This window comes from Somniosus microcephalus, chromosome 5, assembly GCF_052327205.1.
Source record: "Somniosus microcephalus isolate GS21.2 chromosome 5, FLI_Smic_1.0, whole genome shotgun sequence".
NCBI classification, from domain to species: Eukaryota; Metazoa; Chordata; class Chondrichthyes; order Squaliformes; family Somniosidae; genus Somniosus; species Somniosus microcephalus.
The window spans coordinates 56823148-56836006 of NC_140991.1; the positions used below are offsets into that span (position 1 = coordinate 56823148).

The window sequence follows — 12859 nt, forward strand, 5'->3', positions numbered from 1 at the left end:
GTTTTCTTAATGGGACCACGCACAATTTTTCTTTGACAGCTCATTTCTCAGTGTTTGACAGCATTGAGGTGCTGCAAACACTGACAATCACTGTACAAAGGTGAGCTCTTTCACACAGGCTCTCCAATGACTCCCTCCATAGACTAGAACAGCTGGCAGCTGCAGGTGAGGTGACAGAAGCGATCTGTCACTGGTGAGAGAGGTTCTCCCAATGAGGTGGGGCTAGACAGTCAATTCAAAACTTGTTACCTACAGAAAAGTATAAATGCATTAAAAATGATTTTCCCAACATTTTCTTACCTCTGAAACTCACCAGTGCACCATTGGATCCTTCACACCACTTCTGCAGCTGTCATCAATGCAGAAACATTACAGCAGACTCACAACACGCCACACGCCACACTTACCTGGCGTGGTCTCTGGATGTCGGGAAACCCGAGGCAGAAGTGGCAAAATAAAAAAAAAAGCCTGTCAACTACTCTCAACTACCTGTCAACAGGCAGTTAATTGGCTTTAATCCTCTTCCCGCCACTAGGTGTCGGGCCCATGCGCAAATCGGGGACCCGACACTTGAGAAAATTGTTTGGAGGCGGGTTGACGGCGAGATCGGACCCCGCCGTCATTCAAAACAATTTTACCCTTTGACCCGCCTCCAAATCTGCCCTCTCAGTGCCGATAAAATCATGGCCTTAGGTTCTAGAAGACAATGGAAAATGTTCTAATGCTGTATAACCCAATATGAAATATTTATACATAGATTTCGGTATTACAAGAAGAGCAAGTGGAAGTTTTTCCTTAAAAGAGCTGTATCGTCTGTACGAGATTTTTAGGTTGAGTCTGCTAAGATCAAAAGCAAGCTTACCTGATGACGACTCGTGTAGACACCTTGAGTATCGAGGTGGCAGTTCCCATCACTTGGCAGCATTCTGCTGAGTTTACCATCTCCAGCAAAGCCTAGCCCTGCATTACTGTAGAAGACAAGCAGTCGAGTGACATTTCGCCAGCCGATTATATCCTGTAAGATAAAGCAGACTTAAATAAACTAAATGTGTGTATTTATTTTGAAGAACAGTTTTACTTGGGGAAAATAAAAAGGATGTAGAGTCAAATTTGGACAGTGGATTTCAGAGGTCTGTGCCATGCTTTAGAGAAAAGTATTCTGCATGCCAACAGAGAGTTATTGCGAATGTTACAGAAAAATGACACTGTAGCTATGAATGAGAACTTCCTGTCCGGTAAAGACAGATTCAGCATCCTACACTATCATCAGATATAGCCAAAAAGATAGGGAAGAAGGAACAGTATCTGATGCTGCTGGTATGTTGCAGCCAAAGTCCACCTGGCATGAAAAGCTCTATTATATCAGCCTACTGCCCACTAGGAATCAAGGCCTATTCAGGTAGGCCCTCCATTTTGGAGATAATGTGGCGGAGCCACCAAGGGTCTCAGAACAATTAGTAATAATCCCTTTAACTACAGTATAGTGCAACCGCAGACTGCACCTTTAAACTGCCTGTTAACTGTACTGTATGGTGTTTTCCTGCACTCCACGTGATGACGTCATGACGCTGCTCACGTGACCACCAGCGGCGCGAAGAACGTGATGACGTCATGACGTCAGCTTCCAGAATCTTCCAGTAGTCGTCGAGTGCCCAGCAAGCTGTATAGACCTGTATACCGTTTCTCCTGTAGTTTCCCTGCTAACTTCGTTGTTCATTAAAACCTGTTGATTTGATTCATCGAGTCGAATACTTTATTCAGCTTGGAACCTCCGTTCCTACATTGGTGACCCCGATCTCGTCGGACAACTTTCGTCGAGGATGAACACGAACGCCGTCGCCCTTAAACTGCCGCAGTTCTGGGAACAGCAGCCAGCAGCATGGTTTTTCCAGGCAGAAGCACAGTTCGCTCTCCGGGAGGTCACAGCGGATGCGACCCGTTATTATTACGTGGTTGCCGCTCTCGACAGTGCCACGGCCTCGCGGGTCGTCAGCATCCTTGGAAGCCCACCGGAGGAGGGCAAGTACGAAGCGCTTAAAGCCCGTTTGCTACAGGTATTTGATCTTAATAAGTCGGAGCGGGCACGCAAGCTTATTTCCATGCCCGGCCTCGGGGACTCAAAACCGTCAGAGCTGATGAGTCAAATGCTCACGCTATTGGGTGCGGAACCCCAATGCTTTTTATTCCGTGAACTTTTCCTCTGCCAGCTACCCGAACCGGTTCAGGCGGCATTGGCCAACACAGCCATCACAGACGGTGCTGAACTCGCTGCAGAGGCAGACAAGATATTTACTGTTACTCAGCAATGTTGTGCAGCCGCGAGGCGCTTTTCCCCCACGCGAGAGAAAACCAGCCCGCCCCCAGCAGGATGGTGCGCGTACCACGCCCGTTTTGGCGCCAAAGCTCGATGCTGTCGGCCTCCTTGCAGTTTCCCTCAAGAAAACAACAACAAAAAAAACTCCAACAAGCCCGTGTCCTCCCGGACGGATGACAAGGTCTAAAAATCACAGCAAGTTAGCTATGGCGGCGGGCTCAGCGGGCAAACTCATTTATGTTACGGATTCCGTTACGGGCCGCCAGTTCCTGTGCGACACTGGCTCACAGTGCAGCATCCTCCCGGTTTCAAAGCTGGACCTACTATCCGGCAGCCAAGGGCTTTCCCTTGTGGCAGTAAATGGCGCTGCCATGCGTACGTTCGGGAAATGGACGGTAAACTTAACCTTCGCCGGTCAACGTTTTGTCTGCGACTTTATTACAGCCAAGGTCTCACAGGCCATCCTGGGGGCCGATTTTTTCTGCGCCAACGGTCTGCTGGTCGACGTCCAACACTGCCGACTCATTAATGCGTCCACTTTCCACGCAGTGCCCTGCCACCGCAGCACCGCCGTGTCCTGGTCGGTGGCCTGCGCGGTTCCGTCGCAAGACGGCTTTACGCGCCTACTCGGCGAATTCCCGGAGCTCACCAGGCCCACTTTTTCAGCTACAAGCACACGGCACGGGGTGGAGCACCATATTTCCACGACCGGAGCACCAGTTTACGCTCGGGCGCGGCGATTAGAAGCCGGCAAGCTGGCAGCCGCAAAGGCTGAGTTCCAGACCATGGAGCGCCTTGGGATCATCCGGCGTTCGGACAGCCCTTGGTCTTCCCCACTGCACATAGTACCCAAACCAGGTGGCGGATGGCGTCCTTGCGGGGATTACAGACGCTTAAACGACGCCACGACACCGGACAGGTACCCTATTCCCCACATCCAAGATTTTTCGGCTCATCTGGCTGGAAACGCTATATTTTCTAAAGTGGATCTCGTTCGTGGATATCACCAAGTTCCGGTGCACCCTCCAGACGTCCCCAAAACGGCAGTCATCACTCCGTTCGGCCTTTTTGAGTTCCTCCGCATGCCATTCGGTCTGAAAAATGCAGCTCAAGCATTCCAGCGTTTGATGGACTCTGTATTACGGGACCTACCCTTCATTTTTGTCTATTTGGACGACATCCTAATAGCCAGTAAGGATTCGACAGCTCACATGGCCCATTTATGTACACTTTTCGCCCGACTCAGCCAACACGGCCTTATTGTCAATCCGGCCAAATGCACATTCGGAGTATCCTGCATTGATTTCCTGGGACACAGGATTACCCCAGAAGGCGCCGTCCCACTAGCCACCAAGGTAGAGGCAGTTACCGCATTCCCGCAGCCTCGCACGGTCAAATCCCTGCAAGAGTTCTTGGGGATGGTAAATTTTTATCATCGTTTCGTCCCCAAAGCGGCCCGATTGATGCAACCGCTGTATGAAGCACTAAAGGGAAAGTCGGGCAAGGATGTTCTCACTTGGACACTGCAAATGGACCAGGCGTTCCGCGATACCAAGGCGGCGTTGGCAGACGCAACTATGCTGGTACACCCACTTCCGGGCGCGACTGTGGCCCTCACTACGGACGCCTCCGACTACGCCATCGGAGCAGTTCAAGAGCAATGGGTCGACGGGGGTTGGCAGCCGTTAGCCTTTTTCAGCCGCCAACTGCGCAAGAACGAGCGAAAGTATAGCACTTTTGACAGAGAGCTGCTAGCCCTGTTTTTGGCCATCAGGCATTTCCGTTTCCTCCTAGAAGGCCGCCCGTTCACTGCCTTCGTGGACCACAAGCCGCTCACCTTCGCCATGGCCAAAGCGGCGGAGCCTTGTTCAGCTCGGCAGCAGCGCCACCTTACGTTTATATCCGAATTCACGACGGATTTGCGGCACGTGTCAGGCAAGGATAATCTCGTGGCAGTTTGCCTTTCCCGAGTTCCAGTCCAGGCAGTCCACCTGGGCATTGATTTCGTCGGACTGGCAGGGGATCAACTGGCAGACCCAGAGGTACAAGCGTTTAGGACCACGCCTTCCAGTTGGCAGGTTGCAGACGTGCCGTTTCAAGAGGCAGGAACCATGCTCCTGTGCGACACATCCATGGGAGTGCCCCGGCCCATCGTGCCGGTCGAATGGCGCAAGAAGGTATTCCAGGCAATCCACGGGTTATCTCACCCGGGGATGCGGGCTTCTCAACGGCTACTGTCCCGCAAATTCATTTGGAAAGGCATGCATTTGGACGTCCGGGACTGGACAAACAATTGCGTCGATTGCCAAAAGTCCAAAGTTCACCGTCACGTCAAGGCCTCGCTGGCAAACTTCCCGGTGCCTGAGCGCCGTTTCGACCACGTTCACGTGGATTTAGTAGGCCCCCTTCCCGGCTCACGTGGATTCACACACCTCCTGACAGTCATAGACCGGACCACCAGGTGGCCAGAGGCGATTCCCTTGGCCGCCACCACTGCAGCTGACGTAGCCAGGGCATTTCTTTCGTCGTGGGTAGCTCGCTTCGGGGTGCCATCGGACATCTCCTCGGACCGCGGTCCGCAATTCACCTCAGAGCTGTGGAACGCAGTGGCACAAGGCCTGGGTACCGAGCTGCACCGTACCACCGCGTACCATCCGCAGGCGAATGGCCTGTGCGAATGGTTTCATCGGTCCCTCAAAGCGTCCCTCCGTGCCAACCTGCGAGGACCCAACTGGGTGGATAGGCTCCCATGGGTGATGCTAGGCCTCCGGACAGCACCAAAGGAGGATCTTCAGTCTTCATCGGCTGAGCTGGTTTATGGCCAGACACTCAGAGTGCCAGGTGACTTCCTCCCTCCACACACCGAACCATGGTCTGCAGCTCAACAGCTCCTGCTGCATCAGGAGGCGGCTAGGAATTTCCGGCCCATCCCAACCTCGCAGCACGACCTGCAGAGACCTCACGTTCCGACAGAGCTCATGAGTTCGGACTATGTCTTTATTCGGCACGACGGTCACAGAGACCCACTCAAGCCGCCATATACCGGACCTTTTCGTGTCATCTCATCAGGGGAAAAGTTCTTTACAGTCGAAGTCGGTGGAAAGTCTGATACTGTTTCTGTTGACCGGCTCAAACCAGCCCACCTGGATCGGACTGAGCCTGTCGTGGCTGCCCAACCGCCTCGCCGTGGCCGACCGCTGTTAGCCACCAGACCAGCTGTGCAGCAGCCCACCGTCGAACAGCCCGATTCGGCCTCCGACGCGCCTGCACCTCTGACCACCGTTTCTGCCTCGCCCAAGACGCCGCTTCTGTCGCAATCCGGCACTGGTTCTTCGAGTAACGCCCCGTTTCCGCTGCCTGAGTTTCGCCGCCATTCGGCCAGGATCATTAAGCCTCCTACTCGGTTGACAATGTCTGTTAAAGTGGATTCTGGGGGGGCGCCTGTGGCGGAGCCACCAAGGTCTCAGAACAATTAGTAATAATCCCTTTAACTACAGTATAGTGCAACCGCGGACTGCACCTTTAAACTGCCTGTTAACTGTACTGTATGGTGTTTTCCTGCACTCCACGTGATGACGTCATGACGCTGCTCACGTGACCACCAGTGGCGCGAAGAACGTGATGACGTCATGACGTCAGCTTCCAGAATCTTCCAGTAGTCGTCGAGTGCCCAGCAAGCTGTATAGACCTGTATACCGTTTCTCCTGTAGTTTCCCTGCTAACTTCGTTGTTCATTAAAGCCTGTTGATTTGATTCATCGAGTCGAATACTTTATTCAGCTAGGAACCTCCGTTCCTACAATAACACGTTAATCCGAGGTAACATGCTAACTCAATGCATGGAATTCAATGCAAACCATGGGGCAGCAGGTTCAGTGATCCTATAGGTAATGTGTTTCTACAGCAGAGCGTCCAAATTATTATAGTCTATATACAAGCCAACAGCGGTCCACAAAATTTAGGAACTCAGTTCTATTTGCACTTCCGTTCTGACGAAGGGTCATCGACCTGAAACCTTAACTCTGTTTCTCTCTCCACAGATGCTGCCTGACCTGCTGAGTATTTCCAGCATTTTCTGTTTTTATTTCTGTTTCTTACTTGTTGGTTTGTCTTGTTTGAATTGTAATGGTCCCAGAAGTATGGTAAGGATTGTTTTATGCTGTAGTCTGATCATTTCATTTACTGTAATACTTACAGCTTGAGATAGATGCAAATTAATGGGAACATTGATTTAAACCTGTGGCCTGTGGGGATCCATGGTATGCACCTAAACAGCCCGCAAAGGCACGATCTAGGTTGTAGCACTCTGAAAGCCCAGAGCCTCCTTTCTACAGCAGTAGCTTCTACTCCAGTGACATGTTCAACCTAGCAATCGGGACACCAACTATTGCCAGTGAGTACTCAAGCCTGAGGTTTGGGGAGAATGTGAAGTGCGATCACCCAACAGTCACGCTGATGCTAAATCTTTCTGCTCGCCTATAACCACTCAGAACACTAGACTGCAATTACAAAAGGGCTGACTGGCTTCCATTCAGATTGCACTTATTTGAAAATCCTTCTGACCCGCAAACCCCAGGTGAACCAGAAACAGATGGAAAATGCTTAAAAGATGCAATAACATGAGCAGCAGAGGCAGCAGTGCTAATCAAAAAGGCACTTAGGGACAGCACTGCTGTGACACTACAACATACTGAAGAGCGATAAAGCTAAAAGAACAGGTAGCGGAGGGATTTCATTAAAACTTGCTTCAAAGAGACAGAAACTGCAATAACTGTCTCCAAGCCAAGATCCAGCATCTCTTAAAACCAGACTCTGAACAAATGGGACCATTTATGGCCCTTAAACGCTTCCATGCGCAGGTTAAAGGCAAAATAAAAGACACAGCTACACTGCATAGTCTTGGCCACAGTGCAGAGACAGAAATGGAGAAAGCTGACCTCTTTAAGTATCATTTCTACAGCATTCATGTTAGATCAAACTGCAAAGGATTTGACAGTTGCGGGACAAGGCGGTTGATCAAAACCCAATGAGAGTTGTTCCAACCATGAGGCACAGCTCATACAAGCAACAAGGCAGATGCTGGATCAGACGGCCACACAAGGACCTTGGCCCACACACCACTGTTTCAAAATGCCAGCTGAAGCTAAGGAGTGTGTGTGGGAAAACACCAGAAGACGAGGTCATAAAATGTATGCTGTGCAAAACTGCTGCCAAGATGATGGCAATGTTTCCAGAGAGCTTCACTAAAACCCTAGTGATGGGCTACTCCTCACTTGTTGGAAGTCAGCCGTGCTGACAACAATACATAAACTAAGTAAAAGATTCAAATGACCTCAGAAAACACCATTCATCAGCTTACTAAGCTTCTTGGGAAAGCTCCTGGGGACAGCTGTCACCTACCGCTTCCAACACTGCCTCAAGCACATTAGCTTTTTCAGCTCAAGCCAAGTAAATTTCATGCCAGGAAGAAGTACAAGTGACAGTGTGCTTCAACTGTCGGAGCAGATTCTCTGCAGCTTCAATAAAACGAGCGCCCACTTACTCTCTTGCTGGATAATGAATGGATAGCCTACAAAATACCGTTGCCCAGCTTGACGTCCCCAATAACCTGACTCAACGAACCCAGTGCAAAAGATCGCCTGACACTATACAAAACATATGGGGGTTGGTTTTGACTCATTTCTTCTGGCGTTAGCATCCTGAAAACGGGGTCGATGGTCTTATCGCCCCCGTTAACACCGGAGATGTGGCTGAGGTCATTTTAAATGGGGCCTACGTCTGGGTGTCCAAAGCACCTGCCTGATTCAGGCGAGAAACCCCTTTTGATATGGAAATTGAGGTTCTAAGATGTAAATAGGACCCCGCTTGCCATTTTAGGTGCGAACTGGTTGAAGCCTGTGCAGTGCAGGCTTCCACCAGTTCCTCGGGCGATGGAGGAGAAGAGGCTCAGCAAAGTAAGTGTTGAATTATTTTTGTGGGCCCCGTGAGAGTTAAAATTCCCCCTAAGGTGTCCCAGCAGCGAGCCCCACATACTATTCCAGCTCGCAAAACTAACGGAAGCGCATCTGCCTGAAAGTTCTGAGGCAGACATACAGGAGCCCATTAGCCCAAATTAATTTACTGACAGCAAATATATAGCTTTTGCCAGCAGGACAAGTAATTAAGATCAAAAGCCTCGAAAGGATGTGAAAAGGCTTGCTTTTCTCACATCTTTCAGAATGGTCCAAAACATTTCACATACAGTGCAACTTTTTGAAGTGTAGTCACTGTTATTTTGCAGACAAAGGCAGCAGGCAATTTTCACACAGCAAGATCCCATGAATAGGAATGAATCTGGTTGTGGTGGTGTTGATCAGCAACAATTTGCAAGTATATAGCGCCTTTACTGTAGTAAAACATCGCAAGGATCTTCACAGGATCGTAATCACACAAAAAATTGACAGCCAGCCAAAGAAGAAGATAATAGGATGGGTGTCTAAAAGCTTGGTCAAAGAGGTAGTTTTTAAGGAGGGTCTTAAAGGAGGAGAGAAAGGTGGAGAGGCGGCGAGGTTTAGAGAGGGATTTCCAGAGTTTAGAGTCCAGACAGCTGAAGGCACTGCCGCCAATGGTGGGGCAACAAAAGTGGAGGATGCACAAGAGGCCGGAGGTGGTGGAACACAGAGGTCTCGGAGGGTTGTAGGGCAGGAGGAGGTTACAGAGATAGGGAGGAGCGAGGCCGTGGACAGATTTGATCACAGGGATGAGAATTTTTATATCGTGGCATTGCCGGACCGGGAGCCAATGTAGGTCAGCGAGCACAGGGGTGATGGGTGAACGGGACTTGGTGCAGGATCTCCAGCATTTGCAGTATTTTGCCCCTACATCCCCATTGCCGTCTTAGGTTAGAACTGGTTTGGACAGTGCACCGTGCACACAGTGACCAGTTCCACAGGCAATGGAGCTAATGAGGCCCAGCCAAGATAAAGTTGGGATTACCTTTTTGGGGCCCCACAAAAATAACCTGGCCTGCTGCCACCCGAGACTCCCACCGCCTACCGCACTTAACTTGCTGCCACCCGAGACTCCCAGCGCCTACCACACTTAACTTGCTGCCGGCAGAGGCGGCCCTATTTTGGGAGGCCTCAGACCAACAAGCTGCACTGGGACACTCGTTTGGTACCCCGCAGCTCACGGACCTGACGTTAATGAGGCCAATGCCTCAAAATCACAGCTGCCTTCTCGCCGTGGTACGGGCAGTCAGCCGGCACACTCTGTGGGTACGGGCAGTCAGCCGGCGCACTCTGTGGGTACGGGAAGTTAGCCTGTGTGCTCTGTGTGTACAGGCAGTTAGCCGGCGCACTCTGTGGGTACGGGCAGTCAGCCGGCGCGCTCTGTGTGTACGGGCAGTCAGCCTGTGCACTCTGTGGGTACGGGAGATCAGTCGGTGTGCTCTGTGTGTACGGGCAGTCAGCCGGCGCGCTCTGTGGGTACGGGCAGTCAGCCTGTGCGCTCTGTGGGTACGGGCAGTCAGCCTGTGCGCTCTGTGGGTACGGGCAGTCAGCCTGTGCGCTCTGTGGGTACGGGCAGTCAGCCTGTGCACTCTGTGGGTACGGGCAGTTAGCCTGTGCGCTCTGTGGGTAGGGGCAGTCAGCCTGTGCGCTCTGTGGGTACGGGCAGTTAGCCTGTGCACTCTGTGGGTATGGGCAGTTAGCCTGTGCGCTCTGTGGGTAGGGGCAGTTAGCCTGTGCACTCTGTGTGTACGGGCAGTCAGCCTGTGCGCTCTGTGTGTACGGGCAGTTAGCCTGTGCACTCTGTGGGTACGGGCAGTCAGCCTGTGCGCTCTGTGGGTACGGGCAGTCAGCCTGTGCGCTCTGTGGGTACGGGCAGTTAGCCTGTGCGCTCTGTGGGTACGGGCAGTCAGCCTGTGCGCTCTGTGGGTACGGGCAGTCAGCCTGTGCGCTCTGTGGGTACGGGCAGTTAGCCTGTGCACTCTGTGGGTACGGGCAGTTAGCCTGTGCGCTCTGTGGGTAGGGGCAGTCAGCCTGTGCGCTCTGTAGGTACGGGCAGTTAACCTGTGCACTCTGTGTGTACGGGCAGTCAGCCTGTGCGCTCTGTGGGTACGGGCAGTCAGCCTGTGCGCTCTGTGGGTACGGGCAGTTAGCCTGTGCACTCTGTGGGTACGGGCAGTTAGCCTGTGCGCTCTGTGGGTAGGGGCAGTCAGCCTGTGCGCTCTGTAGGTACGGGCAGTTAACCTGTGCACTCTGTGCGTACGGGCAGTCAGCCTGTGCGCTCTGTGGGTACGGGCAGTCAGTCTGTGCGCCCTGTGGGTATGGGCAGTTAGCCTGTGCACTCTGTGGGTATGGGCAGTTAGCCTGTGCACTCTGTGTGTACGGGCAGTCAGCCTGTGCGCTCTGTGTGTACGGGCAGTCAGCCTGTGCGCTCTGTGGGTACGGGCAGTTAGCCTGTGCGCTCTGTGGGTACGGGCAGTCAGCCTGTGCGCTCTGTGGGTACGGGCAGTCAGCCTGTGCGCTCTGTGGGTACGGGCAGTTAGCCTGTGCACTCTGTGGGTACGGGCAGTTAGCCTGTGCGCTCTGTGGGTAGGGGCAGTCAGCCTGTGCGCTCTGTAGGTACGGGCAGTTAACCTGTGCACTCTGTGTGTACGGGCAGTCAGCCTGTGCGCTCTGTGGGTACGGGCAGTCAGTCTGTGCGCCCTGTGGGTATGGGCAGTTAGCCTGTGCACTCTGTGGGTATGGGCAGTTAGCCTGTGCACTCTGTGTGTACGGGCAGTCAGCCTGTGCGCTCTGTGTGTACGGGCAGTTAGCCGGTGCGCTCTGTGGGTACGGGCAGTCAGCGTGTGCGCTCTGTAGGTACGGGAAGTTAGCCTGTGCGCTCTGTGTGTATGGGCAGTTAGCCGGTGCGCTCTGTGGGTAGGGGCAGTTAGCCGGTGCGCTCTGTAGGTACGGGCAGTTAGCCGGTGTGCTCTGTGGGTACGGGCAGTCAGCCTGTGCACTCTGTGTGTACGGGCAGTCAGCCGGTGCGCTCTGTGGGTACGGGCAGTCAGCCGGTGCGCTCTGTGGGTACGGGCAGTCAGCCTGTGTGCTCTGTGGGTACGGGCAGTCAGCCGGTGCGCTCTGTGGATACGGGCAGTCAGCCGGTGCGCTCTGTGGGTACGGGCAGTCAGCCTGTGTGCTCTGTGGGTACGGGCAGTTAACCTGTGCACTCTGTGTGTACGGGCAGTCAGCCTGTGCGCTCTGTGGGTACGGGCAGTCAGTCTGTGCGCCCTGTGGGTATGGGCAGTTAGCCTGTGCACTCTGTGGGTATGGGCAGTTAGCCTGTGCACTCTGTGTGTACGGGCAGTTAGCCGGTGCGCTCTGTAGGTACGGGCAGTTAGCCGGTGTGCTCTGTGGGTACGGGCAGTCAGCCTGTGCACTCTGTGGGTACGGGCAGTCAGCCGGTGCGCTCTGTGGGTACGGGCAGTCAGCCGGTGCGCTCTGTGGGTACGGGCAGTCAGCCTGTGTGCTCTGTGGGTACGGGCAGTCAGCCGGTGCGCTCTGTGGATACGGGCAGTCAGCCAGTGCGCTCTGTGGGTACGGGCAGTCAGCCAGTGTGCTCTGTGGGTACGGGCAGTCAGCCGGTGCGCTCTGTGTGTACGGGCAGTCAGCCGGTGCACTCTGTGGGTACGGGCAGTCAGCCTGTGCACTCTGTGGGTACGGGCAGTCAGCCTGCATGCTCTGTGTATACCGGCAGTCAGCCAGCGCACTCTGTGCGTATCGGTGGTCTGTGGGTACGGGCAGTCAGCCGGCGCACTCTGCAGGTACGGGCAGTCAGCCTGTGCGCTCTGTGGGTACGGGAGATCAGTCGGTGCGCCCTGTGTGTACGGGCAGTCAGCCGGTGCGCTCTGTGGGTACGGGCAGTCAGCCGGTGCGCTCTGTGGGTACGGGCAGTCAGCCTGTGTGCTCTGTGGGTACGGGCAGTCAGCCGGTGCGCTCTGTGGATACGGGCAGTCAGCCGGTGCGCTCTGTGGGTACGGGCAGTCAGCCTGTGTGCTCTGTGGGTACGGGCAGTTAACCTGTGCACTCTGTGTGTACGGGCAGTCAGCCTGTGCGCTCTGTGGGTACGGGCAGTCAGTCTGTGCGCCCTGTGGGTATGGGCAGTTAGCCTGTGCACTCTGTGGGTATGGGCAGTTAGCCTGTGCACTCTGTGTGTACGGGCAGTTAGCCGGTGCGCTCTGTAGGTACGGGCAGTCAGCCTGTGCACTCTGTGGGTACGGGCAGTCAGCCGGTGCGCTCTGTGGGTACGGGCAGTCAGCCGGTGCGCTCTGTGGGTACGGGCAGTCAGCCTGTGTGCTCTGTGGGTACGGGCAGTCAGCCGGTGCGCTCTGTGGATACGGGCAGTCAGCCAGTGCGCTCTGTGGGTACGGGCAGTCAGCCAGTGTGCTCTGTGGGTACGGGCAGTCAGCCGGTGCGCTCTGTGTGTACGGGCAGTCAGCCGGTGCACTCTGTGGGTACGGGCAGTCAGCCTGTGCACTCTGTGGGTACGGGCAGTCAGCCTGCATGCTCTGTGTATA

At 54.0% G+C, this 12859-nt stretch overlaps 1 protein-coding gene across 3 annotated transcripts in view; it reads right to left on the bottom strand.

Moving 5' to 3' along the window:
- Positions 1-12859, bottom strand: part of LOC147117050 (integrin beta-1-like) — a 166022-nt gene that overhangs the window by 52620 nt on the left and 100543 nt on the right. For all 3 annotated transcript variants that reach the window (XM_085987645.1, XM_085987646.1, XM_085987647.1), the window contains exon 7: positions 863-1015. In XM_085987645.1, coding sequence (XP_085843771.1) covers positions 863-1015 — 153 coding nt within the window. The remainder of the gene's footprint in view (positions 1-862; positions 1016-12859) is intronic.